The sequence below is a fragment of the Panthera uncia genome, assembly GCF_023721935.1.
Source record: "Panthera uncia isolate 11264 chromosome A1 unlocalized genomic scaffold, Puncia_PCG_1.0 HiC_scaffold_16, whole genome shotgun sequence".
Lineage (NCBI taxonomy): Eukaryota > Metazoa > Chordata > Mammalia > Carnivora > Felidae > Panthera > Panthera uncia.
Window position 1 is genome coordinate 14,310,702 of NW_026057576.1, and position 27,908 is coordinate 14,338,609.

A 27,908-nucleotide genomic window follows, 5' to 3' on the forward strand; every position below is an offset into this window, starting at 1 on the left:
TTTGCCCTGCAAACTCAGTTCACTAATGAGTCAAGAACAGTGATTGGGTGTGTTGAACAGTGTGAACAATGATTCACCTTTTTTTTGTTGTAACGACAGCACTATGCATATTGGAGCTGAAGCCAGAAGTCACAAACTGTTCTCGATCCTCTTTTCTAATTGGAACAAAAAGAATGCAATCTCGAAATCGATGGCTGCACACCCTACACTGAAGGCTGACTAGTGTGCTCCAGCAGGGATACCACATCTGGCAAAGCAGCTGCAGTTGGGGCTACCAATTGGTTAAGCCTGCAGTGGCCTATAGTCTTTCTCTAAAATTCATCCAGTTTTTGCAGGGGCCAGACTAGCAACTTAAATAGAGCAATGATAGGCACTAGGACACTTCCATCTTTTAGGTTTTTAATTGTGGCACTAATCACTGCTCTTTTCCCCGGGATAAGAAATTGTGTTTGCTTTACAATTTTGACCTTGGGTGGGAGAGGGACAGTTTCTAAAGTTTCCATGTGTTTTTTCCCATTGTGATAGCTTTTACTCCAGAGATGAAGGCCCAGTAAGGGGGTTAACTTCAATTGTCAAGTATATCTGTTCCAATTATACACTCCGGGGCTGGGAAAATGATCACCATGGGAGCAGGGGAGTTTATGAACACATGGGGCCCAGTGTGATTTGGACTGTAGGCATTTGGGGAATCAATGTCAACTCGGACTTCAAAATGTCTGGTCGTTTCCTTTCTCACAGTGTACCGTCACCCACACAAGTGGTCAGAGGCCCTTTTGGGCGAAAACTGGAGATACTGTCAAGATATATACTTGGACCAACATAGGGTCCTTTCTGCTAGGAATCTACCCACCTCTTTGGTCAATGATTTCTGAAACTGAAAATTGGTTCAGATCTGGCAAATGAGCAAAGAATTGTGCTTTCTACTGGGTTAACTGTCCTCAGCCTCTTGCTCCTCCATTCTTTTGCTTAATTTTTAAATGCTTATTTATTTTAAGAGACAGAGAGAGGGAGTGGGGATGGAAAGGGAGGGGCAGAGAGAGAGGGAAAGAGAGAGAATCCCAAGCAGGCTCCGTCCTATCAGCACGGAGCCCAATGCGGAGCTCGAACCCATGAACCATGAGATCATGACCTGAGCTGAAATCAAGAGACAGACACTCAACTGACTGAGCCACCCAGGTGCCCCTCTTTTTTTTATAGATGTTTAACAGCACCCTCATTAATTGGCCCAGCTGCCAGAAGAGGAGGTGAGAGCAACTCCTGAGGGGAGAACCTGTTGCCTTGTTAGAGAGAGGACTATATAGCATCTTCTAAGACAGTGAGGTTTCTAGCCCTTACTAGAGGTAGAGGTGGGTCACCTCTGCCTGCCCAGAGGGTGCAGCTGTAGTTGTTAAGTCAACATCCTCAGGGGCATCCATCCAGATGTCCTATTATCATACTTTTCAGGACCCCTGATTATTCCTATCAGGACCCTGCCCTTTGCATAACACATGTGCATGGACTGACTATCTGAATACCTCTGGAGCTCTGCAACTCACAATCAGGTCTTCAGCCCTACTGTTTTACTGTGCCTGCCCTTCTACTACTGGTATAGAAGGCCTCTTTAGAGACTACCACCAAGACTCTCTGCTTTTCACTCTTAGATATTAGTGCTTATCAACTATTCTCAGTCTCATTTATCCTTACACAGGGTGTCAATACAAGTTAAAAATAACCCCCTATTGTCCAAATATGAAATCTTTCACAATATTCCCCTCTGCCATAAAATTTCCCAAGGTCACCATTAGTGAAGTCTTTAGCAGTTGAACTGCCACTCTGAGCCATCTATTGGTGCCACATCTACCAGCCAGGACAGCATCTTCTGCCTGCCACATGGTAAGAGAGCCAGGCCCATGTCCCCACCTCACCTCCTATTTTCTTGCATCACTCCTAGAACCTCTAGCTGTAGACTTGGTCTTCAGACACCAAGATGGGATTAAATGTGAAATGATTCTGTTATCAGAAATATCTGCCTGAGAGGAAATAGGGAAGGAGCAGGAGAAGGCTGGGAAAGCAATGCAAAAAACTGATTACAATGCAAGTCTGAGCCTTAGTGAAGGAAAAAGGAAAAGAAGGTTAGGTGGAAGTGGAAACATCCTAGGTTGGCATGCAGCCTAAGCAAAACCATCAAGGAATCCTTAAGCCAAGTCACTGACAATGGAGTCCCATTTCCCAGGAATAGGTTTGCTTTAGTATCCCCACTGCACTGATTATGGGCATGGAGCAGCCCATAGGAGGTATGATCTTGATGCAAAAGTACTGATGGATTTTGAAGCCTAATACCTGGGGTCCTCAGTCAATTAACCCCCCTGTCATGGAAAGTCCGTAAGGTACATTCTCTGGGTAACCACACTAAAGGTCTTTTCTTAAGGACATTTTAGTTTTTCAACTGAAGAATTGTCCAGTCTCCTACCTTATGAGGTTTAATCTTAGCCACTGGTTTTCTGGGGGACAAGAGCTAAGAGTTCCATTATTCAGACCATGTATTTTTAATTTCCTCATTCTTAGACCTCTATTTCACTCTCATCTTCCTCTGTGCCTGAAGGCCCCAAATCTAGAGGTTCTGCAGCTTAATTTCTCCAGAAAATAGACTCCTGACTGAAGGAGAGCATCCTGACTGTGCGGGGTGACAAAGGGGTCCCAGTGGCCAACTGCTTTATGTCTATATGTCCTGTCAAGTCAGTGACTACTCTTCCAGCTGAGGATCTTGCAAAATTTGTTTAAATTTCTCACCTGCTGAGATCTCCTTCTCTATTCTTCTTATCCATTCACTTCAATTATAAACTATCATTTCTCTGCTAATAAATATCACATCCAAATCTAAGAGTCCTATGTGTCTATTCTTAACACTTGCTTGACATTTCAAGTTCAATTTTACCAAAACCAACTTTACACAACTTTACACAACTTATATCCCAATAAAAACGCTTTAATGGTACCAGGCATAGTTTTCCAATTTCACATGATATATTTAGATTTGGTTAAGTGGGAGTAGTCTAGAAATTTTGTACATGGGAAGAAGACTATGGGTTTGTGAGAAAGGGCCATGTAAGAGTGAATATGCCAAACAATGAACTGTAGTAGTCATTAAATTTTTTTTCCTAACAGAGCTTAGGTCTGAGAGCCTACTACATATGCTATCTCCCTTCTTAATTTTACAACCAAAATACTCTTGATTACAATGGGAGCCATTCCAATTAAGCACATTTTTTAAAACAACTATACTATTATTACTTCAATAATAGCTCTTCAATAATTTTATACTCAAACACTATGAATTCTAAAATAGATTTTATTTGAGATGCTAGCCACAAAGTGTCTTGTTTTCCTGGTTCACCTTAGGACTGTTCCCACAAGCAGAATTCCTGGGACCCATCACATTCTCCTTCCCTGACCCTGTTTCCTACAGTTGAGTTTTAGATGCTCTATACTTTGAAATTACGCCATAACTCAGGAAAGTAGGATGGTTCATTGGGGCAATCTCATGGGAATAAGACAAGCACAAAAATAAACTGTCTCAATTAATGGAATATATTATATCAACAGACTAAAAACAATCATGTAATCATCTCAACAGTTGCAGAAAAAGCATTTGACAAATCCAACACCTACTTATACTAAAAACTCTCAGTGAACTAGGAATACAGGGGAACTTCCTCAATTTCACAAAGAATATCTTTAAAAAAAAAAAAAAAAACAAAACTATAGTAACATACTTAATAGTAAGAATCTTGAAGCTTTCCCACTAAGATCAGATGGTATAAAGGATGTGCCTTCTCATCACCTGTTGCAACATCACACTGAAAGTCCTTGCTAATACAATAAGGCAAGAAAGGGAAATAAAAATCTGTACTGATTGGGAAGGAAGATAAAAATACTATCTTCATTTGCAGATAACATGATAATTTATGTATAATATCCAAAATAATCAACAATAATAACAAATGAAACTCTGGAACTAAAAAGTGATTATAGCAAGGTTGCAGGATACCAGGTTAATATAAAAAAATCAATTGTTTTCCTATATCCAGGCAATGAACAAGTAGAATTTGAAACTAAAAACACAATAGTATTTATGTTAGCACCCCCCACAAATGAAATACTTAAGCATAAATTTAACAAAATATAATGTGTAAGATCTGGATAAGGAAAACTACAAAACTATGATGAACAAAATCAAAGAACTTAATAAATGAAAACATGTTCATGGCTGGGAAGACTCAATATTGTCAGATGTCCATTCTTCCCAACTCAATCTACAGATTTAGTGCAATCCCAATAAAAACTCCAGCATATTATTTTATGGATATTGATGAACTGATTCTAAAGTTTATAGGAGAAGCAAAAGCCCAAATGGCCAATTCAGCATTGAAAAAGAAGAACAAAACTGGAGGACTGATGTTTACCAACTTCAAGACTTACCAAAAAGAAATCAAGACTGGTATTAGCAAAACGAAAGAACAAATAAAAAGCCTGGTCTACAGCCTTAGCACCCTGAAAGCGCCCAATCTCATCTGATCTCAGAAGCTAAGCAGGGTCAGGCCTGGGTAGTACTTGGATGGGAGAAAGCCTAGAAATAGACCACCCAGGACAAATAGATCCTATTTCAATTGACTTTTGACAAAAGAACAAAGGCAATACCATGGAGCAAAGATAGTCTTTTCAACAAATGGTGTCAGAACAACTAGACATCCACATGCAAAATAAAAAAGAATATAGACATCTTACATGCTTCACAAAAGTTAACCCAAAGTGGATCACAGACCTAAATGTAAAATGCAAAACTATAAAACTCCTAGAAGATGACATAGGAGAAAACCTAGATGACCTAGAGAAAAGGTATGGTGATACCTTTTGAGAAACAACACTAAAGACACTATTCATGAAAGAAATAATAAATAAGCTGGTCTTCATTAAAATTGAAAAGTTGTGCTCTGTGAAAGACAATGCCAAGAGAATTCTAAGACAAGTCACAGACTGCAAAAGACGCATCTGTTAATGAACTGTTATCTAAAATACACAAGGAACTCTTAAAACTCAACAACAAACGACCTGATTTAAAACTGGGCAAACGGGGCACCTGAGCGGCTGAGTCTGTTAAGTGTCTGACTCTTAGTTTCGGCTCAGGTCATGATCTCACGGTTTGTGGGTTCAAAGCCCCACATTGGGTTCCATGCTAACAGTGTGGAGCCTGCCTAGGATTCTTTCTCTCTCCTCTATGTCCCTCCTCCACTCTCTCTCACTCTCTCTCAAAATAAATAAACGTTTTTAAAAAAAAAAAATGGGCAAAAGATCTTAAATACTTCATCAAAGAAGATACACAGATGAAAAATAAGCATATGAAAAAATGTTCCATGTCATACAGCATCAGGGAAATGCAAATTAAAACAACAAAATGTCACTACTCATCAATTAGTATGGCTAAAATCAACAACACTGAAGACACCAAATGCTGATGAGGATGTGGAGAAACAGAAACTCTCATATATTGCTGGTGGGAATGCAAAACGGCACAGCCACTTTAGCAGATAGTCTGGCAGTTTCTTATAAAACTAAACATACTCTTAACATACGATCCAGTGATTGCACTTCTTGGTATTTACCCAAAGGAGTTGAAACTTATGTCCCTACAAAATCCTTCATATGGATGTTTACAGAAGCTTTATTCATAGCTGCCAAAACTTGGAAGCAACCAACATGCCCTTCAGTAGATGGATGGATATATGAACTGTGGTACATCCAGACAAGGAAATACTATTCAGCATTAAAACCAATGGGCTTTCAAGCCATGAAAAAACATGGAGGAATCTTAAATGCATATTACTAAGTAAAAGAAGCCAATGTGAAAAGACTAGATACTGTATCATTCCAACTATATGACATTCTGGAAAAGGCCAAACTATGAAGACAATAAAAAGATCAGGGGTTGCCAGTGATTGGGAGTTAAGAGTGGGGAGAAATAAGTGGAGCACAAAGGATTTTTAGGGCAGTGAATATAATCTGTATGATACTACAAGGATGGATATATGTCGTTATACATTTTCCAAACCCATAGAATGTACAAAACCAAGAGTAAACCCTAAGGTAAACTATGGACTTTGGGTGATTATGATGAGTCAATGTAGGATCATTCCAGTGAATAATATTGATAATGGGGAGGCTATGCATGTGTAGAGTTAGGGAGTATGTGGAAAATCTCTGTGCCTTCCTCTCAATTTTGTTAAGAACCTAAAACTGATTTTTTTTAAAAAAAGTACTAATTAGAAGTGCCTAGGTGGCGTGACCAGTAGAATGTCTGACTCTTGATTTCAGCTCAGGTCATAATCCCAGGGTTGTGGGATTGAGCCCCGTGTTGGGCTCTGTGCTAAGCATGGAGCCTGATTAGAAGCCCCTCCCTCTCCCTCTGCCCCTCTGCTCCACTTGCTCTCTCTCTAAAATAAAAATAATAAATAAATAAATAAATAAATAAATAAATAAATTTAAAGTATTAATTAATTTAAAAAAATCGTTCTGGAGAGAAAACAAGGACACATTTTGGATTTTGTAAAAACTATTAGGCATTAAATACTCTGGACCATTAAAAGCAAGTTATTTGTAATTATTCATTTATAAAATTATACACATCAGAAATCCTTTAAAATTATAAAATTATATTCCAATAACTTTAAGGCTTATTCTAGATTTTGCTTCTTTATTTTGACTCCAAAATGAACTATTTTTAAAAATTATTTTATCAAAGGCATACTCTCTCATCCCAGCACTTATAATTTATTAGAAGACCTATAACTTAACGTTCTTGATCTTCCTAAGGAGCTCTTTTTATCTGATTATATAATGAATGGTCACATACTAGAAAACTACAGCCTGCAAAGACATACTAAAGCTATAGCCAAATTGAAGACTCCACTGGAAATTAACCAAAAATAAATCACATATACAAAAATTAATTATTCTCTTATCATGGAAGAGCTGTTTTGTTTCTGATACTAATGAGTTCTTAATCTTTCACCTATTTCCTCAGAAATGAGAAAAGGTCACTTTCTAATAGTACATTGAAACACCAGGGTAAAAATAAGAAACTTCAGCATACTTTTACATACCTGAAATCAAATATACTTACTTGGTTTTTTTTAAGTCCCTTTCTTCTATCTCAAGTCAAAAGGAAGTTCTATTAGCCACCTATTTTTTAAGCAATGCTAGTTGCTATACTATACTAAGGAACACATAAAAACTACAAAAAAAAATAACTCTATTGAATGCTTACAAGAGAAAAATATGAGAATACAATTAAATCACAGCTCCTAGATATGTAGTACTTTTCAATGAAGGCAATTGCAGCAGTGAGTGGATGCAGCCTTCTGTGTGCTTAAGTACCAAGTGCCCCCTTGTGGACAACATTGTTATTAGATTATATATAAAATTTGTGTAACTTGTTTTGTGATTTGAGGCTACACCTGTCTCCAAATTGACACATGATCTTTGGGGAGAGCACAAACTTGGTGATACCTGGGACAGAATACATCAGGAAGCAGTCTAAGATGGATTCTACAGATCTACCACCAGCCAGATGCCTAGTGGGAACTCCACCTCTCGCTTTGTTTATATCACATTCTTGAGAATCCAAGATCCCTTCAGTAATCCTTTCACTATATGGCTGATATATCACTTTAAATACAAATATATTTAGAGATTTCAGTAGTGCTTTTGCTTCATTACTATCAATTCCCAGTTATTAGGCTCTAAAATATGTATTTATGGCTTTAAAAACAGAATTTCTAACAATGTTCTGAATGTGGAAATGACCAGAATGAGCCCAGTAGGAGCATGACTGGATGCTTCAGTGAGGTAATAGCTCTCAGGAAGGTCCAAACTGGGCTGTATGTTTGTCCAGGACCCCATGAAGCCGTGTAACTAAAAGAAGAATCTGAATCACAATAAAGGGAATCACGTTCAGGAAAACGGTATGGGGCATCAGGATGAACAAAAGAGTAGCACGATGATTAAGGACATTGGAAGTCGGCATGTGGAACATAAACAGACCAAAATAGAGAATGATATGAAGGGAGAGTCTTGTTTCTTTGAAGGATCAAGTACATGATGAAGAGACTAGTCCAGCTGTTTGAAGGAATTTGTAAGACTTAAAACCATCTCTTCCTTCAAGCCTCTCCTGTTAATAAGCAGGACTAGGAGAGGGGTTTTGTGGTTTGTCCTAAGGAAAGCTGAAACATACTTCAGAAGGGAAACTAGATAAATATCCAAAAATTAACATTTCAAGAAGTCAACTGACCAAAGGATTAACTTGCAAAGAGGCCAATTCACCTAGGATTCTAAATTTACCAAGTCATCAAAAATTTGCTTTTAGTAGCATCTTCCATACATATGAACTTATGACCTAAACATATTCTTTTTCTGAATATATTTTCAATGATGATACTAAATGTAAACCATTTTCATAAGTTTTAGTTTCTAACTAATTGAACATTCTTTAAAATGTTACTAAGGTTATTTTCATAAGAATGTATTCAAAGATTTAGATTTCAGCAAATTAATTTCCTATGACTTGATATTCTACAAATTAATCAAGAGTCTTCCAGAGAACATTTAATGTGAAACTCAACATTTTCCTAAATAATATTTCTCTGTTTCCATACTTTCTCCTCCATGTCTCCCATCAGCACATAGCCTTGTTTGCTTTAGGAGCAGGATCTTCTGTGCTATATCCATCCGACTGGCAGAGTGTTTGCTCTGGTGAGAGGTTTCCCGTAAGGGTCCAAGCTGTCTGCATGTACTGAGAAACAAGGGAATGCACTGATGGGAAAAAGAAGCAGAGAGAAATAGAAGTGCTATGGTTTGAATGACTGTGACCTCCCCCAATTCATGTGTTGAAATCCTAATGCCTCATATGATGGCACTTTGGGAGATGCTCAGGTCATGAGGGTGGGGCTCTCATTAATAGGATAATGCTCTTATAAAAGAGACCCCACAGAGCTCCCAAGCCCCTTCCCACCATGTGAGGACACAGCTAGAAGGAGCCATCTCTGAACCAGAAACTGCTGTTACCAAACACCATATTTGCTGGTGTCTTGATCCTGGACTTCCAGCCTCCAGAACTGTGAGAAGTAAATCTCTGTTGTTTTTAAGCCACACAGTCTGTGGTATTCTTTTATAGCAGCCTAAACAGACTATAAGATAGGGGGTCATCAATTTTATGACTGCTAATGAATCAAGGAACAGGACTTCCACCATGCAATAGAGTTGACCGCAGGGATACAATAGAACTTTTTGATAAAGACTTTATAGTAACTTTTCCCAAGAGAGACTACCCTGTAACTCTTTCTCTGAGGGACACATATCCCCTAAATCTGTTGTTGTTGTTGTTGTTGTTGTTGTTGTACTCAAAACATTACTGGGGAACTACCTATGGGGCTATCTACCAGGAGCCATAAAGTTCTGATAAAGAGTTCAGCTGAATTCTCAGCTTTGTATTCTAACTGGAGATTAATGAGGAAGCCTAGAGTGCCAAGTCAGAACCTGAAAAATAGCTATTGCTCATCAGAGACAACACAGCCTAATTATCATTAACTTTCAGTCATTTGGAATGCTTAAGATAGATTCTAGTCTGCTAGTGAGTGAATGGATACAGATCTTTGCTCAATACACCAGGAAATTCTTGGAGGGAACATTAGGTAAGCACTAGGTTCTTCTGGTGGATGCAAATAGAAGAGGTTAGAAAATGTCCACTCAGCAACCCCCAAAGAAGTAAAAGTTCTGTGCTTTTTCTTAGATCCCTGAAGAGCCCCCTGCTTTCTGGACAGGTACTAAGGAGCCATAGAATGCTACTATAGTTTTAGGAAGATACCAGAAGATTCACAACCTCTGTAACAGCACAGCTGAATAAGTGAAAACATATGGCACAACTTACCCTTGCCCTTATTTTCTTGAAATGTACTAAGGTTAATTTCACAACAGACTTTGTTCTAATGAAACTTAGAGTTCCCTCTAAAGTTCCTGTTATCAAGGGAAGGGAAGAAAGGAACTAACACTTTATTGAGAGAAGTGCTTACGGTGTCAGGTATTATGCTATTGGCTTTATATATAACTCTAATAATACTTATGACAAACTTGCAAGAGGGCTTAATTAACTCCATTTTACAGATGAGGCAATTAAGCCTCAGAGAAATGAAATAATTTCCTTAGTGTCCCATAGTCTGAATTTGAATCAGGGCAGTCTAATTCTAAAAGCCATGTTTCTGGGTAAAGTGGGTTACACTGACTCCAACTGTCTCACCCCTGCTTTTTCACTACACTCATTTTCTGTCAGTATCCTATCTTGTCATTAGCATTTGCTTACCTTCTTTCCCCTTTGAATCAATAATGTGCTGGAACTTCGGACCATGTGCTTTGTCCTACCCTGCACCTGAAATTTCGTGGAGAACATTCTTCTGCTAAACATTCATTAAAACCTTCTTCTCCCTTCACTTCTGTAATGCCACCCTTTTCCAGCTCTCCCTTCTCCCTTTCTCCATAGTTTTCCTTGTCAGTTATCTTCACTGAATTGCCTCCTCAGCTAAAACCTTAAGTGTTAGTATTCCCTAAGATTCCATCCTCAATCCTACTTTTCAGACCATGTATTTCTTTCTGAACAATCTCATACTTTCATGACTTCAAATGACACTGATGACTCCATGATCTCTCTTTACGGAAAGACAACTTTCCATGGTCTAAAGTCCTGTCCAGATGTTTACTGACCACTATCATATATGTAACATACACAACACTAAACTCAATTCCTAACACTCCACCTAGTTCTGATTTCTACAGTGTTGGTTCACTGTAGTCATTGTTCAAGCGAGAGCCCTTAATCATCCTCCAGTCCTCTCCCAGTCTCACTCCAGCATCCAAGTACTCATGAAATCCACATTCCTAAATATCTCTTAAATCTGTCACGTTGGCTCCATCCCCATATACTACTGCCCAAGTTGAACAACTCACCCTCCCTCACCTGGACTGCTACAAAAGTATCCTAACTGGTTTCCCTGCCTCAAATCTCACTGACCCTGGGAAAGCCTTTCTCCATGGGGGTAAAAGGCTTTTAAAATCTATATTAAATACTTCAAAAGCTTCCCATCACATATAAAAAGGTTCACATGTATACAAAATCCTGTGTTATCGAGGGCCTGCTTATATTTCCAGTCGTATCTCCCATCACCTCTTGTATTTATTCCAGACCTACTGAACTAACTGTAGGCCTGAGATGTCTTTAGATTGATTCAGAGGGATTCTATCATTCTTTGAAAATATGCATATATCATGATCTAAAAATTTCACTCTATGTACGCTAGAGCAGTGATTCTCAAACTTTGGTGTATATCTGAATTATCTGGAGTTAATAAAGAACTCAGAAATGGCAAGCTGGTTGAAGGATAGGGTTGGCCTTTGTATTTTTATGAAGTTTCCTATGTGATTCTGTTACCTACCAAAGTTTGAGGACCACTGACCTAAAGCAAGGGCCAGAAAACTATAGCCTGAAGACCAAGTCCAGCCATAGCCTGCTTTTGTAAGTCAAGATTTGTTAGAATAAAACCTTACCTATTCATTTAGTTATTGTCTACAGCTCCTTTCACACTATAACGGCAGCAGCAAACAGAGATCATATGGCCTGCAAAGCTGAGAATATCATCTAGCCCTCTGTAGAAAAGTTAGCCAACTCTAGAGGAACACTTTACACTAGAAGACATGTATTAAGCATGTTCCCTGTGGCAATGTTTGTCATAGTGATATTTTGAAAAATCCACAATGTACATAAATAGGGGAACAAATGAAGACATATAGATATAAAGTGGAATACTATGTAGCAAACAAAATTTATCAGATCCTTATGTATTAACATGGACAGAATTTTAAAAAAGCATGTGTGCAACATGATATTTTTATATGAATTTTTAGATACAATATCTGTAGAAAGGTATTTAAAAATAAATTGGAATGATGTATACCAAATCCATGATAGTACTGTCCTATAAAGAGGAAGCAAAGGGAGAGAGACAGGGAGAGAAACAAAAGGGTCCTCGACTCTATAGATTGTTTTCATTAAAATACTGAAATCAAAAAGTGACAAAAACTAAAGAGTTACAAATACTAGAATATATTGGTTGTCAGATTATCCTCTGTGAGTTTTATTCTATTCAAAATTAAAACCACAAATAACCTAACATATTCAAATATAGGGAAAAAGAATTGAATATTAATAATCCAATGCAATGGAAAATAACGTAGCTTTCAAAAATATACAGGAAGAAAATATAACATAAGAAAATCATTGGTTTAATTGTCCATGACTACTACAGGATACAAAATTATCTACAAAACAAGGCTGAAATTCTAAAATATATATTTTAGAAATGCTTTCCTTATATTCTGGTTTCTTTTCGAATAAATCTTTTACCTTTTACTAAAAAAAAAGTATGTCCTTATTTTTTTTCTTTTTTAGGGTTCATTTATTTACTGGGTTGTAATTTTTATTTTTTTAATGTTTATTTTTGAGAGAGAGAGAGACAAAGCACAAATGGGGGAGGGGCAGAGAGACACACACACACACACACACATACACACACACACACACACACACACAGAATCCAAAGCAGGCTCAAGGCTCCAAGCTGTCAGCACAGAGCCAAACGCCGGCCTGAGCACAAGAACCATGAGATGATGTCCTGAGCTGAAGGTGGACGCTTAACCGACTGAGCCACCCAGGCGCCCCGGGCTGTAATTTTTAATCAATATACATGCATGCAAAACTTTTAAAAAAGAGGCCAACAGTAGATATGTTTGACTTAATACTTATCTTTGTCTTTTATTTTCTGAATAATATTAAATGAATGCATACTACTTTAAAATGAATGGTATTCATTGAAAATGATCTTGTATGGCACATAGAGCTAATTGTATAACTGATACACATTCTCCCCTTCTTCCTACTACCATGCTCAGTAAAACACTAAATTTCTCAGTCTTCCTTCAGGATACAGGAGGCCACATGATGCAGTTCTAACCAATGAGATGTAAGGGGAGATGTTGGGTGCAGCACGTTGGAAAATACTTTGAAAGAAAACAGACTTGACTGGCCTTCACCTTTGCCCTTTTCCCTTCATCTACTTCTTTCTTTGAAAGAGAAGGTGAAGCAGGTGAGAAAGTGAAGCAGCCATCTTGTGACCATGCTGGACAAAAACCACTCATTAAAGAACCGAGTGGAGAGTCAAGAGTCTGGAGGAGCCATTATACCAACCCCAACTGCATCCCTCTAACACTTCCTGTTACATGAGAAAACAAAACCAAACACCTTACTGGTTTAAGCCTTTCTTTTACACGCAACCAAATGTAACCCTTTACTGAAATATCTTGCTAAAATTAAATTCTAACAAATTATACTGCTGAAAGGCACTTTAAAGATTACCTAATCTATATAGTACCTGCGGGTGAGAAAAATAATCTTCAAAAAGGTTGAGGGCTTGACCATTCTGTATCAGAACAAGGACCAGAACTTCATTCTCACTTAAGTGAATACTTTTTCTAGAATACTAAAATCAAGTCCACTTTTATGACCCAGTTTGTAAATTACTTACTTAATATTTTATATATTTTTTTCTAAATGATAACATTTTTTTAAATGACATATATACTGGTCATAAATTAGTATTCACCCCTGTTTTGCCCATACACAAACTTGCAATTTGAAGTTAGTCAAAATTGGTATTCAAACTGACATCAGTTTCTTACGTATGTCTGTATAGGTTACTCCTAAAGACTAAACAATCTACAACAAAGATTAAGAATCAGTAAATTTATAAAAAGTGTTTCATTTCATATTCTATCCCCGCCCAAAAAACAATTTAAACCCTTTTCTCCAATTATCAACCTAATAGGAAACCAAAAATGTCTGCATTTCATAGAGCATATATCTGAATTTCATAAATAGTGTTTTTATATAAAGAATAAGACTTAATATATTCTCTTTTAACCTTGAATAAAAGATTTTGTCATTGGATATCAGATTCTTGGATCCCAATGCTTTTTGCTCAGTAGTTGGCTACTTCTATCACCAGCTCCTTGGCTAGATTCCTAATCTGCTGCTGTTCAAACTCCTCCCAGATTCCATGTGTAAGAAAACCTATATACTCATGCATGCAGGGTATCTGCCCCCAAAATAGAGAGAACCAGCTCCTCAAGAGCTGCATTTTCATTATCTTTCCTTTCTGCTTGGTACATGGCCCTACTCTTGGTTCTTCTAAAATGTCTTCAGTCCTTTACTGAAAAGAAATAAAATTATCTGTCTCCAGAGCTAAACCTCTTAGAAGACCATATTTTTTTCAAGATTAACACAAACTCATCAAAGAGAAGAAATATATTTTTTGTCAACATGAGTATGTTATGGAGTCTGAGGCACCAGTCAGAAAGCCAATCAAATGCTTCTTGGGTTGCTCTAGAGTACTGCACCATGGCACAGCAGCTCCTGTGGCCACTCTCCATAAGGCTGGAGATACCCAATTTCTTTTTTTTTTTTTAATTTTTTTTTCAACGTTTTTTTAAATTTATTTTTGGGACAGAGAGAGACAGAGCATGAACGGGGGAGGGGCAGAGAGAGAGGGAGACACAGAATCGGAAACAGGCTTCAGGCTCCGAGCCATCAGCCCAGAGCCCGACGCGGGGCACGAACCCACGGACCGCGAGATCGTGACCTGGCTGAAGTCGGATGCCTAACCGACTGCGCCACCAGGCGCCCCGATACCCAATTTCTTAAGCTAGTACTGAGGATAAGTTATCAAGAAACAGGGAGCCAGAATATTTTATATTCTATATTCTATAGGTAGAATTAAAATTCTATCTACAGTTAAGAAAGACAAGGCTTAAAATAGCCCTTGCAGCAATTTCTAAATACCACAAGATGGGGATATGACTCTATGGTAGGGGGAAAAAAATGTTATGTTCCTGACTTTCCAAGCCATAGTAATAAAGGTATTTCTGGGTTGAAAATAACGGAGGTGTACAAATTAGATTATTTCTTTCCTGAATCATTATTTTAAAAAATACAAGATTTTTCTGTATTTTTCACTAAAGGTCTGCAGTTATTCAAAGAGCAATCTCCATAAATGCTCTGGTCCCCAGGACCTCTGTGAATATAGCAGTCAGTTTAGTGCTCTATGTACCACTATTAAAAAACATGTTACTTCTGGTAAGTGGTATAGAACGGCTGTTGGCATAGTATGGTGTAGTCAAATGGGCATAAGTTTTTTTTAGAGGAAGAGAATTGACCTCCACATTTCCAGACCGTGTGATTTTGATCAAATCACTTAGTCATTTTTCTTGTTTTTGTTTTGAGAGATAGAAGAGAGGGCGGCGGGAGAGGGGCAGAGGGAGAGGGGCAGAGGGAGAGGGGCAGAGGAGGAGGAGAGAGAGAGAGAGAGAGAGAGAGAGAGAGAGAGAGAGAATCTTACGCTGGCTCCACACTTAGCATGGAGCCTGATGCAGGGCTGGATCCCATGACCCTGGGATCATGGCCTGAGCTGAAATCAAGAGTTGGACACTCAAATGACTAAGCCACCCAGGTGCCCCTCACTTAGTCATTTTAAGCTTAGTGTCACAGGTATTAAAAGGAATAATATTAAATTTTATCTCATGGAGTTATAATCCTGCCAATTTAGGTGAGTATTATATTTTCATTTTCATATTAGGTACCCTTGATTTTTAATAATATTTCCATGTTTTCCTGAATATTCCTTAAGTAAAAATGCAGCATGAGTCATAAAGAAAAGGCTATTTCCAAGCATGCTCTAGACCCAGCAAAAGTCATGCATCAGATCTTCTCTACATCTTAAAGGATAAACATTTAAATCAATGAAAAACAAATAAATGTTCTTTGTAAAATATAAAACATATGAATTTAAGTAATTTATCAGGAGGAAAGGATGTCATTAGGGCCACCCAAAGAAAAAATAGGTAGATAAGCTCAATGAGGTTTCTTTCATGTTATAGGGTAATTTTGTGGATTTTATATATATATATATATATATATATATATATATATATATATACACACATATAGTGTGTGTGTGTGTGAATGTGAATATATATGTGTGTATATCTATACACGTGTATATGTATATTCCAGAGGAAGTGGAATGCAAATGTTTTTACATAGGTAAAGATTTGTATTTCTGTGTTTAATAGGCTCTTTTAGGTTACAGAATAAACACACTTGTGTTTCCACCCAGCCTGATTATTGAAATTCTTTTTCTTCCATTTTGGTTGTAACTGCAACCCTGCCCAGCTTTATAAGGTGGACATTAAGTTGAAGATTTTGCTACAGAACTCCTTACTTCCTAGGAACAGTTCCAATGAACAAAATACTTTATTTGTAACTTGATACAGTCTTTAAATGTTTGGGAGGATCTATTTTTTTAAAAAGTACATAATTTCTTTCCTTCAATTATTCTTATTTAACCAGCTTTTACTCACCACTGGCATTTTTTCATAGACACGGATAAAAGACAATCTATCTACAACAAAGCAAATATGAACAATTAATATTCTATCACTTTTAAATCAACTTAAAAACATATATATAGTTGCTTCTGTACCTGAAGGATTCCCACAAATTTTTTTCATTTTCTCTTCTAGAGAAACAATTTGCTTTTCTAATTGATCATTCAGTTCAAGTTGTGTCTCATAACGAACTTTCCATTCACCACCTGAGTGAAAAAGAGGGGAAAATCAAGATCACTTTGCCACATCTCATTTATTCATTACACCACCATTAATTGGCTCAATCTTACTGTACTTGACTTTGTTAGCAATATAGACGAACTAGAGTGGCTAATTTTTTTTTAATGTTTTAATTTATTTTTGAGAGAGAAAGAGCATGAGCAGGAGAGGGGCAGAGAGAGGGGAGACACAGAATCTGAAGCAGGCTCCAGGCTCTGAGCTGTCAGCACACAGCTGGATGCGGGGCTTGAACTCACAAACCATGAGATCATGACCTGAGCTGAAGTCAGACACTTAACCAAATGAGCCACCCAGGTGCCCCTGATTAAATTACTTAAAAAAAATATTTTACATCCTTCTTATAAACCTGAACTGCAATTCATAGATATTATAATCTACCAACACATCTAAGTCAATATAACAACTTAATTCTAATATAATATAAAGACAGGTAATATTTTTTTTAAGATTTTGGGGTTTTCATTTTGTTTATTTTTTATTTAACTGTTTCTTTAATTTTGAGAAAGAGAGCGCGCGAGCAAGGAAGGGGCAGAGAGAGAGGGAGACACAGAATCTGAAGCAGGCTCCAGGCTCTGAGCTGTCACTCAGCTTGAGCAGAGCTTGAGCTTGTGAACCACAAGATCATGACCTGAGCCAAAGTCGGACACTTCACCAACTGAGCCACCCAGGTGCTCCTAGAGTGAACTAATTTTTAAGTATGCATTTCTCTGTTATGTAGGATCTTTCAGATTGCAGACAGTAGATTCACAGTCGGATTACCACCCAGCCAGACTTCACTAGGACTAATGTGATTCCTGGTCTTCTCACTCCCTAACCCCTTTGTCCTTTAGTTCCTCATGTATCTTTATACAGAATTCTATTAGAGGGACTATCAGGAAAATGTTTCTTTCATAGGAACTTGAAATATCCATACATAACAGCATAAATAATACTGACCCTCCATCCAATGTCATGTTCATTTTCTTTCCTTTGCAAACAAATTCTGAAGACTGTTTGCTATGTATAAAGTACACAATGCCTTACATGTATTAAGTAACTATTCCTCATTTTAAAAAACTTAGTTACCTATTATACAGATGAAGAAACCAAGGGTCAGAGATGTCAAACAACATTCTTAAGATGACAAAGCTAATAGATGAGGGAACTGGGTTTTATCTGACTTGAAAGTGTACCCTCTTGTTTGGAGAGAGAGCAAGCAAGCGGGGGAGGGGTAGAGGGAGAGAGAATCCTAAGCAGGCTCCACATCCAGGACAGATCCCGACGTGGAGCTTGATCTCATGACCATGAGATTATGACCTGGGCCAAAATCAAGAGTCAGACACTTAACCGACTGAGCCACTCAGGTACCCCAAAAGTGTATCTTGTTAATTGCTATGCAAATACATGTAGCTGCCTATTCAGGCATCTTCTCTTGTCTGTAAACAGGTTTCTTTCACCAAACCCCTTTGGCTATTAAGGGCAAAACATTTGTCTTATTGCTACAGGAGAGGAGGAGAATACAGCCTAGAATTTAAACATCTTTGGTCGGCTTCAGGGCCCAAAGCTAATTTTATTTATCTTGAAAGTCACACTTTATATAGAGAAAAAAAGATAGCTTGCTTCTAAACTTTAAATGCGCTTTACATTTATGAGGCAATTTCTGCTCCATAATAGTTGACAGAGGAGTCTAAGCAGAAAGAGTAGTAGCACATACTACTGGCCTCAACTTTCTCAACCCAGCCATACATGTCTCCCTTAGCCCCCTCATCTCTAGCAAATCACCCTCCCAAACTGAACTTGAAAGTCATTAGTCCAAATGCATTAGGGAACAAGAAAAGAGAAGCCTGAAGAGAAGCCTGAAAGAGAAGAGAGAATGAACATTTATCCAAAAGATACCAGAGTCCAAATAGATGGAGTTATCTGTATAACCGACTAGCTGAAGTCTCCCTTTGTTGGGACCCCTTTTCCCACCATGGGAATGGGGACTTCAGAGCAAAATCAGAACAGTTACTGAAACATTAAGAACATAAGTCATTCTGAACACATCTGACTATAGTTTATAAATGTTTGCCTCCACTTTAAAAATATTACTGATCTAGAGATCCTCAAATGCAAGTAAACCTAATAGTATACTATCATGTATTAATGTTAATAAGCGCAACGCCTTGGAGGTAATGATGTCAATGTTCACATCCCCCAGTGTGGTGAACTGACCTCAAACATACACACTCAAATGTGTAACTCCTTCAGTGTATACAGACGGCTCTGCATTGTAGGGGACGAAAGACAAAGAGTAAGCATACTGACTGTTGAATTAAAGGAGAAAATTGTAAAACAGTAGTGTCTATTAAAAAAGGAGAAAAAATAGTCTTGATGCTACTGCAGTAGGGTCACATTGGGACTTTCATGGGACCTTGACCCTGTTGCCTTAGTGGGCCTCTTCCTCCATTAAAAAAAAAATATTAAAAATTCTATTTTACTACTATGTTGGTATAAAGACAAACATAATCCAGACTGGATCATATTCATTTTTTTCTTCTGATTTTAAAATAAAATATCTCATTGGCCTCTAAAAGTAACATCAAGGGACCTTAATAATGTCCCGACTGTGCCTAATGGATAAGTCAGCCAGAGCAGATATGAAAGCAAGCTTGGCTAATTCTAGGTCAACTTCTTAATAAAGTACAAATTAATCTGTTCAGAGCAAAGAATACACTGTTCTTAAGCTGTCTAGACTATTGGGTAATCACTGGGACTGATGTCCAGAGTTAATTTGGAATAACCTTTGTTTGATATTTTTGCAATGAGTTCATATCTAAATCTAATCTATCCTGCCTGCACTAATTACTGCCACTTTGCCAAAGTTGACCTGAGAGTATATTCATTGCTGTTTTGATCTTGCTATGAGGAAGAAGACACAGAAAACAGGAGAATCTATTTTAGAAAAATCTTAAGATGTATAAACCAACTGAGCCCAACTGATCAGTTTCTGTTGTTGAACTGACAGGAAAAGACAAGACAGATCTATCAAACAGTTAAATAAAACATTGATTTGTTCCAGGTAAATTATGTCCCTAACCCTAGGAAGACAATGTGTACATTATTAATAATTCATTAATTAACAATTAATCAATTAACATTCAAGTGCATAAAAATGAGGACTATATAACTTACCAAAACCTGCAGCCATCACTGATTTACATGGCTAATACAAAAATGTGTTATAATTTCTGATTCCTTAACAAGTGGATGGAGGCCCACAAAACTGGAGATTAATAAAATTGTTTACTTTTCACAAAACAGCATTGGCTCCCACAAATCACATCAACTTCCTACTTATCAAGTATTTCCTTTTTTGAAAAAGGACCACACTGATTATTTCTTTCCCTACCACACTTTCTTCTGTGATAACCCAAAAGTACCCAAAATATTAAGGTTTACAATTTTTGCATAATTCTTTATCCATCTTTATTTATTTAAAAAAAAAATTTTAATGTTTATTCATTTTTGAGAGAGATAGAGAGAGACGGGGGGGGGGGGGTGTAGAGAGAGGGAGACACAGAATCTGATGTAGGCTCCAGGCTCTGATCTGTCAGCACAGAGCCCAATGTGGGGCTTGAACTCATGAACCGGTAGATCATGACCTAAGCCGAAGTCAGACGCTCAAGCCACTGAGCCACCCAGGCGCCCCATCCATCTTTAAAATGCAATAATGTTTAAAGTATGTTTTCAGGGGCGCCTGGGTGGCTCAGTCGGTTAAGCGTCCGACTTCAGCTCAGGTCACGATCTCGCGGTCTGTGGGTTCGAGCCCCGCATCAGGCTCTGGGCTGATGGCTCAGAGCCTGGAGCCTGCTTCCGATTCTGTGTCTCCCTCTCTCTCTGCCCCTCCCCCGTTCACTCTCTGTCTCTCTCTGTCTCAAAAATAAATAAACGTTAAAAAAATAAATACTTAAATAAATAAATAAAGTATGTTTTCAACAGGGAAGAAGAGTGGCAGTAAAAAATAGCAAGTTTTTCAGGGTGTTTGAGTGGCTCAGTCAGTTGAGTGTCCAACTCTTGATTTCAGCTCAGGTCATGATCCTGGGGTCATGGGATCGAGCCCTGTGTCGGGCTCTGCACTGAGTCTGTAGCGTGTTTGAGATTCTCCCTCACTCCCTCTCTTCCTCTCTCTTTCACTCTGTCCTTCTCTCCCACTCTCTCTCTCAAAAATATTTTAGATTAAAAAAAAAATACAATTTAAAAAAATAGCAAGTTTTTTTTAATAGCCTTGATACTAAGGGAAGTTAAGAGACATCTGAAACTAACCCAAATAAGAGATGTAGTGCTATCTTTGAGACAGCCACAATAAACTCGACATCAAAATAGACGCTTCCTGATCTTGAGCACAACAGCAGCCAATGTATCAAGGCCTACAATACACTTACTTTTTTTTTTCAACGTTTTTTATTTATTTTTGGGACAGAGAGAGACAGAGCATGAACGGGGGAGGGGCAGAGAGAGAGGGAGACACAGAATCGGAAACAGGCTCCAGGCTCCGAGCCATCAGCCCAGAGCCTGATGCGGGGCTCGAACTCACAGACTGCGAGATCGTGACCTGGCTGAAGTCGGACGCTTAACCGACTGCGCCACCCAGGTGCCCCGCCTACAATACACTTATAATACACCAGTATTTAAAATACAGACTGGGGCGCCTAGGTGGCTCAGTCAGTTGGGTGTCCAACTTTGGCTTAGGTCATGAGTTCAAGCCCCATGTCAGGCTCTGTGCTGAGAGCTCAGAGCCTGGAGACTGCTTTGGATTCTGTCTCCCTCTCTCTCTGTCCCACCCCCACTCCCTCTCTGTCTCTCTCCCCCCTGCCTCAAAAATAAACATTAAAAAAATAAAATACAGACGATGAGGGGCACCTGGGTGGCTCAGTCGGTTAAGCCTCTGTCTTCAGCTCAAGTCATGATCTCATGGTTCATAAGTTCAAGCCCCTCACTGAGCTCTCTGCTGTCAGCACAGAGCCTGCTTTGGATCCCCTGTCTCCCTCTCTTTCTGCCCCTCCCTGCTTGCGCTCTCTCTCTCTCTCTCTCTCAATTAATTAATTAATTAAAAATACAAAAATAAAATAAAATACAGACTATGAGGATAAAAATTTAGCAGAAACATTTGTGTCTCTTGGTGGAAAAATATCCTGAGTAATACTCCTTCAGTAACTCTAAAAACAAACAAAAAATAAGCACTAATTTGTAAAGGAAAAATAAAATTGCTTTGCAATCTCAAAGAGGGATCTTGTCTAGGATCAGTACAAGAAAAAGCAAAATCAAACCAAAAATGGAAACATTCTAGAAGTTTGATTCATGGTCAATTTTATGAATTGACATTGTAAGAGGAAGTTCATAAAGCAAGAGAAAATTAGGTGAAACCCTATCTTTTAGATGTGGATTTTTTGGGGGGGGGGGGGGGGGGTCTAAGAGAGATAGCAGTGTTAACAAAAACAAAGCCCACTAAGCAACAATGCCAAATAATACATTTTAAAGTGTTAAAAAAGAACACAGTTGAATTGGTTGAAACTTGACCCTACACAGACTTATTAAGTTCAGTCATATTTAATTGTATTGGTCATTGTATTTATAATGATAATAGTGATGAAGTTATGTTGACTTGAAAAGACTCTGTAAAATAAGAAAATGATAACAAGGAAAGGAAAAAGCCTAATATATGACACTGTACTGGGCACTAGGGATACAAAAATAAAATAGACACAGCCCCAGCAGTCAATTAGCAGTAGGACAAGTGGTGGTGAGGGGAAACATACAGCCAGAACATTTGAGACTATTGGTTAAGTGGATGTGATGGAACATACAAAAGGACATCCAATGTGGAAGGTGGCAGAAGCCGCTGAGAGGTAGGGAGGTCAAGATTGAAGAGGGTCAAGAAATGCTCTCGGGGGAAATGGCACCTGTTCCAAGCCAGAGGAGGTGAGAAAGGATATTCAAGCAGCAAGAACAGCATGAACAAAAATACCTATGTGTCAACAAAGGAGAGGATACAATGAGGCAAAGAGTAACTCCTATGGTGAAGCTGACTCCCCACCAAATTTTCAGATTTCATGAGGAAAAATATCCCCAAAGTAGGACTAGTGAGTTTGAGTCATGTCTCTACCACCCGCTAGCTTGTTTATGTGATCTTGAGCAAGTTACCTATCCTGCACCTCAATTTCTCATATCTAAAATAAGGTGAGGGGTGCTTGGGTGGCTCAGTCAGCTAAACTTTGTCCGATTCTTGATTTCGGCTCGGGTCATGATCTCACAATTCGTGAGACTGAGCCGAGTCAGGTTCAGTGCTGACAGTAAGAAGCCTGCTTGGGGGGCGCCTGGGTGGCGCAGTCGGTTGGGCGTCCGACTTCAGCCAGGTCACGATCTCACGGTCTGTGAGTTCGAGCCCCGCGTCAGGCTCTGGGCTGATGGCTCGGAGCCTGGAGCCTGTTTCCGATTCTGTGTCTCCCTCTCTCTCTGCCCCTCCCCTGTTCATGTTCTGTCTCTCTCTGTCCCAAAAATAAATAAAAAACGTTGAAAAAAAAAATTTTTTTTTAAAAAAAGAAGCCTGCTTGGGATTTTCTCACTCTTTCTCTGCCCCTCTCCTGCTCATGCACACACTCTCTCTCTCAAAATAAATAAACAAACTTTATAAAAATAATGAAATAAAACAAGGACAATTCAAGTTCCTAAATTATAGGATATTGGGAGGATTCATTAAAATATACAAAATACTCAGAACAGTGCAGGGCACACACAAAATGCTTTAAGAGTTAGTTGATATTGTCATTATTTTATTCTTCTTCTTTTCCATCATCACCATCAGCAGCAGCAGCAGCAGCAATTTACCACAAAACTGTTCTCCAAAAGGGTAGCACTACATTGCTAACAGTAATGTATAAAGTTCCAATTTCACTTAAAAACAAACAAACAAACAAACAAAAACTCTACTTCTTCAATAGGCAACAAATTGTATGTGTTTCAATTCAATTCAAATTTCTTTGAGGAAAAAACAAGTTGGATATTTTCCATACTCATGAATTCTCTCTGTTCTACTCATATTTATTACTGAGAACTTCATTTTTTTCTAATTGCAGAGGATATAAGTGTAGTCAAAATATGGACCTTTTGTCTATCATCTTGGCTACTAATGTATTTCCCATTACATTAGTAGGGAATGCCATTTAACTTCTTGTATGTTGTCTTTTTTTTAATCCAGCTCCTCCCCATGAGAAGATTTGCTCATAATACAATTTGTTGGGCTTACATTTTACTAGTGGGCATGGTTATTCATTGCATGCATATCTGTGAGGGTGACCCGTTTTGCCTATAACTGGATAGATGAGAAAATTCAGCTAGCCTTGCCACTTCAACTACTTGGTAAGTGCACTCACAGTCCGCCTGCCACAGAGCCAGTTATAGCCCAGATATAGTTATAGCCCAGATGTGCAAACGTAGAAAGCTACTTCAGAATTGGGACAAAGAAGTGTTCTCCAATCAAGCTTTAAAAGAGCCTTGGGTACTTAAGAAAAGTAGCATTTTATTTCCTATATAGTTACTAATTCTTTTTGTTCATGGCTTCCCCAATAGAAAAGTATAAATGGGTTTAAGAACCAAAGTCCACCCCCATAAGCTTAATAAAACCCTACTGTTCTTTAGCATTCGGTTCAAGCACTGCCTCCTCTGGAAAGGCTGTCTTTATGCCTTCATCTAAATTGTGTTAGGTTTCCTTAACTGGGTTTCCTCCTCATGCAGAAGTTACATCCCTTCTCATATTCATATTTTAGTTTGATACTTTCTCCCAATAGTCAGTAAACCTTTTTAGAACAGGGAAAAGAAAGGTCTTCCATTCAATGTGTTGAAATATGGCAGGTCTCAATATTTGTGGAATGAATTAGTATCTTACATACATTTTAAGTTTTAAAGATATGTGGGTGTGTGTGTGTGCACAGCGCTCGTCCACCATTCTTTCAACACAAATAGCCAAAACCTAGATAAAGATTTTAAAGTTATGGCCAAATACAGAAGTTAAGATATGAGAGGTATTAAGTTAAATAGAAAACTTGTATTTTATTATCTACCAAAAACAATAATGTATTGATGTCATGTAACAAAAGTTTTGCTAACTAATGAACATTTTGAGGTTGTAAGTAGGTGAATAATTATGCAGTAACACGTTTGACATTGGAAATATTAGTTTTAGGGGTGCCTGGGTGGCTCAGTTGGTTAAACATCTGACTTCGGCTCAGGTCATGATCTCATGGTTCGTGGGTTCGAGCCCTGCATTGGGCTCTGTGCTAACAGCTCAGAGCTTGGAGCCTGCTTCGGATTCTGTGTCTCCCTCTCTCTCTCTGCTCCTCCCCAACTCATGCTCTCTCTCACTCTCACTCTCAAAAATAAACATAAAAAAATTGAAAAAAAGAAAAAATTGGCTTTAAAGCCTAATAATTAATAAATTATTATTAATGCTGCCAAAAAGCAGTGCTGAGATCTTGGTACTACTATTTCCTGTATTTAATTTAATGCACTACCAGTATCTTGGCAAAATAAACAATAATTATATCAGAGTCACATATAAAAATATTTATTTACATACCTTTGTCATCAGTATTAAGTTTGGCTTCCAGTTCCTCTATCTTGTGTATTATTTCAAGCATTGATAGTTGCACTATATCCCTATTATTACAAATATCTTGTTAATTATGATCCAATTATAACATGAAAAGAATAACACATATCAATGCACAACTACTTTAGGAACAATTTATTATGAAATGTCTCTAATTGAAGGCATGGTTGACAATCAGAAATCAGGCAAATGGAGGCTTCTGATTACCAAGGTCGACAAGGACACTAATACGCACTAAGGCTCAGAGGCCTCCAGATGACCATTAGAAACTCTTTACTCTTAACTTAAATATGATCCCAAGAAGTTGTTATCTGGCTTCTCAAAGACCAGCAAATGAACTGCAATTTATTGGAGAACGGAATAGCTAGGTAACAACTGATAATCTGAAACAAAGAGGAAAAAAGAAACACTAATAAAAAAAAAAAACCCCACACATATACACACATATACAAATAGCATTCCAGAGATGATGTATTTAGAACATTAGTAAATTAGTACATTAACTATTAAAATTTGATGACCAAGGGGCACCTGGGTGGCTCAGTCGGTTGAGCGCCCAACTTCGGCTCAGGTCATGATCTCGCAGTCTGTGAGTTCAAGCCCCGAGTCTGGCTCTGTGCTGACAGCTCAGAGCCTGGAGCCTGTTTCAGATTCTGTGTCTCCCTCTCTCTGACCCTCCCCGTTCATGCTATCTCTCTCTCTCTCTTTGTCAAAAATAAAATAAACATAAAAATGGTTTTTTTTAATTTGATGTCCGAATCATTTATGCACTATGTATTTTTGGTTGCCTATTATGTCAAAGCATTGTGCTAAATGCTTAAAATACTACAGTGAATAAGTGAACTGAACAATAGCAACAGCAGCGGCTTCCACTGAATGCTTATCATAAGCAGATGAGAAGTGCTTTACATTCTTTTCACTCAATCCTGCCAACAACCACATCAAGTGTAATAGTTCTTACACCTATCTTAGAGTTCAGAAAATTGAAGCTTAGTGGTTCATTAACTGGCCCAAGATCAGGTACTTACTAAGTGATAAGAGCTGGGATTTGAATTTATGCAGGATTCCTCTAAGTACTTGCTCTTATAGTCTACTGCCTAAGGGAATATACAACCTGTCCCCAGAATGTTTATGGTTTAGTACCACATCAAGAAATAACTAAAATAGTGTGGCTGGAGCCACAATAGAGGAAAGCTCAGGAAACTTTAGGGCACATAAGAGGGTCTAAATCTTGTGGGGCTGGCTGGTGGGACTCGGGTTATTTAAAAAAAAAAATGTTTCAAAGATTTAATATGAAGTATAATATTGAGTATTTTTAAGTATATAGGAGAGGCGTCATTTTTACAAAATGCCACCATTTTTTAAGTTCTTCTAAAGGGATGGGATGAAAGATAAGCATAACTAAACAAAACCTTTGGAATTTGAAACAGAAAAGCTGAATTTAGTGGAACATGAAAACCAGACACATAGGTTAGCATTACAGTATACGCACACAATAACACTCCCATCTGATCTGATCCTAAAGACAGAAAATCCTATCTCAAAATCTGCCTATTTCTAATACCAAATGCTTAATCAAAGAAGCAAATGAATCTTTCCTATAAAACACTGATTTTAGATGTCGCCTGATCTCCCCGGGTATTAATCACACTGCTTGTGTCACATTGACCTCAGGGGCTTCAGCTTTGAAGGGCGGAGCACACACAGGTGCATTTCCTTGAGCTACGTGTACCTGAACCCTACACGTGCGCGAAAGTCCGCGCGCCGCCCTTCAACTCACTTCTGATGGATTTCTTCCAGTAACTCCTTTTCAAGGCGGTCGGTGCTCACGCCGTCGAAGTTGGCGCCTCTTCCTTCCTCCATAGTGTCAGTTCAGAAACGTCCCACGCCCTTCCCCTCTTACAGCTCACACCACAAGACCTGACACCCTCCCAGAAGCTGGGAACGTGAGGGCATTGTCTCGAGCTGTCACTAAGGTTTACTGACTCACAGTCGCCCGCTCTCGGCGCCTCGCGGTGACGTCACAGGGCGTTGCCCGGGAGCCGCGAAGGGCATTCCGAGCGAGTCGGGGAGCAGTACGTAGGCTGAGCCTTGGAGTGCTGTTAAAACAGAAAGCGGTCTCGCTGCCCCGGGAACACTTCGTCGAGAAAAGTTCCTCAGTGCCCGAAACCTGCGGCCTCATTCCTTTTCCCAAACTGGTGGAGGGGGCACGTGCACCAGCCACATGGCCGACTGCAAGGGAGTAAGGAACCATTGGCTCCGGTGCTGTTTTAAACACTGACCCAAGCCCACTCTTCACTTTACTCTTAGTCCTTGTTAGGGAAATGCGGAATCCAAGAATGGCTGTGTCTTTCTTTGCTTCAGTTTACCGAGTACCAAAGGCTCTGGTTAAGCGTGAGGAGGAGCAGACCCTGAGAAGGCACTGCCTGACCTCTGAGTTTCCAGTCCAGATTGTTCTGTCTTTGAG

The 27,908-nt window shown here is 38.6% G+C and overlaps 1 protein-coding gene across 3 annotated transcripts in view; it reads right to left on the minus strand.

Moving 5' to 3' along the window:
• The window catches only part of CCDC169 (coiled-coil domain containing 169), a 47,005-nt gene extending 19,552 nt beyond the window's left edge, over positions 1-27,453 (minus strand). The window contains exons 1-4 of one of the 3 annotated variants that reach the window (XM_049646814.1): positions 27,222-27,453; positions 25,409-25,488; positions 16,671-16,781; positions 16,549-16,589 (exon numbers count right to left, since the gene is read on the minus strand). In XM_049646814.1, coding sequence (XP_049502771.1) covers positions 16,549-16,589; positions 16,671-16,781; positions 25,409-25,488; positions 27,222-27,304 — 315 coding nt within the window. In that variant the 5' untranslated portion in view covers positions 27,305-27,453. The remainder of the gene's footprint in view (positions 1-16,548; positions 16,590-16,670; positions 16,782-25,408; positions 25,489-27,221) is intronic. The other 2 variants (XM_049646815.1, XM_049646816.1) reach the window with 2 other exon arrangements.
• Between the last annotated feature and the right edge of the window lie 455 nt (positions 27,454-27,908).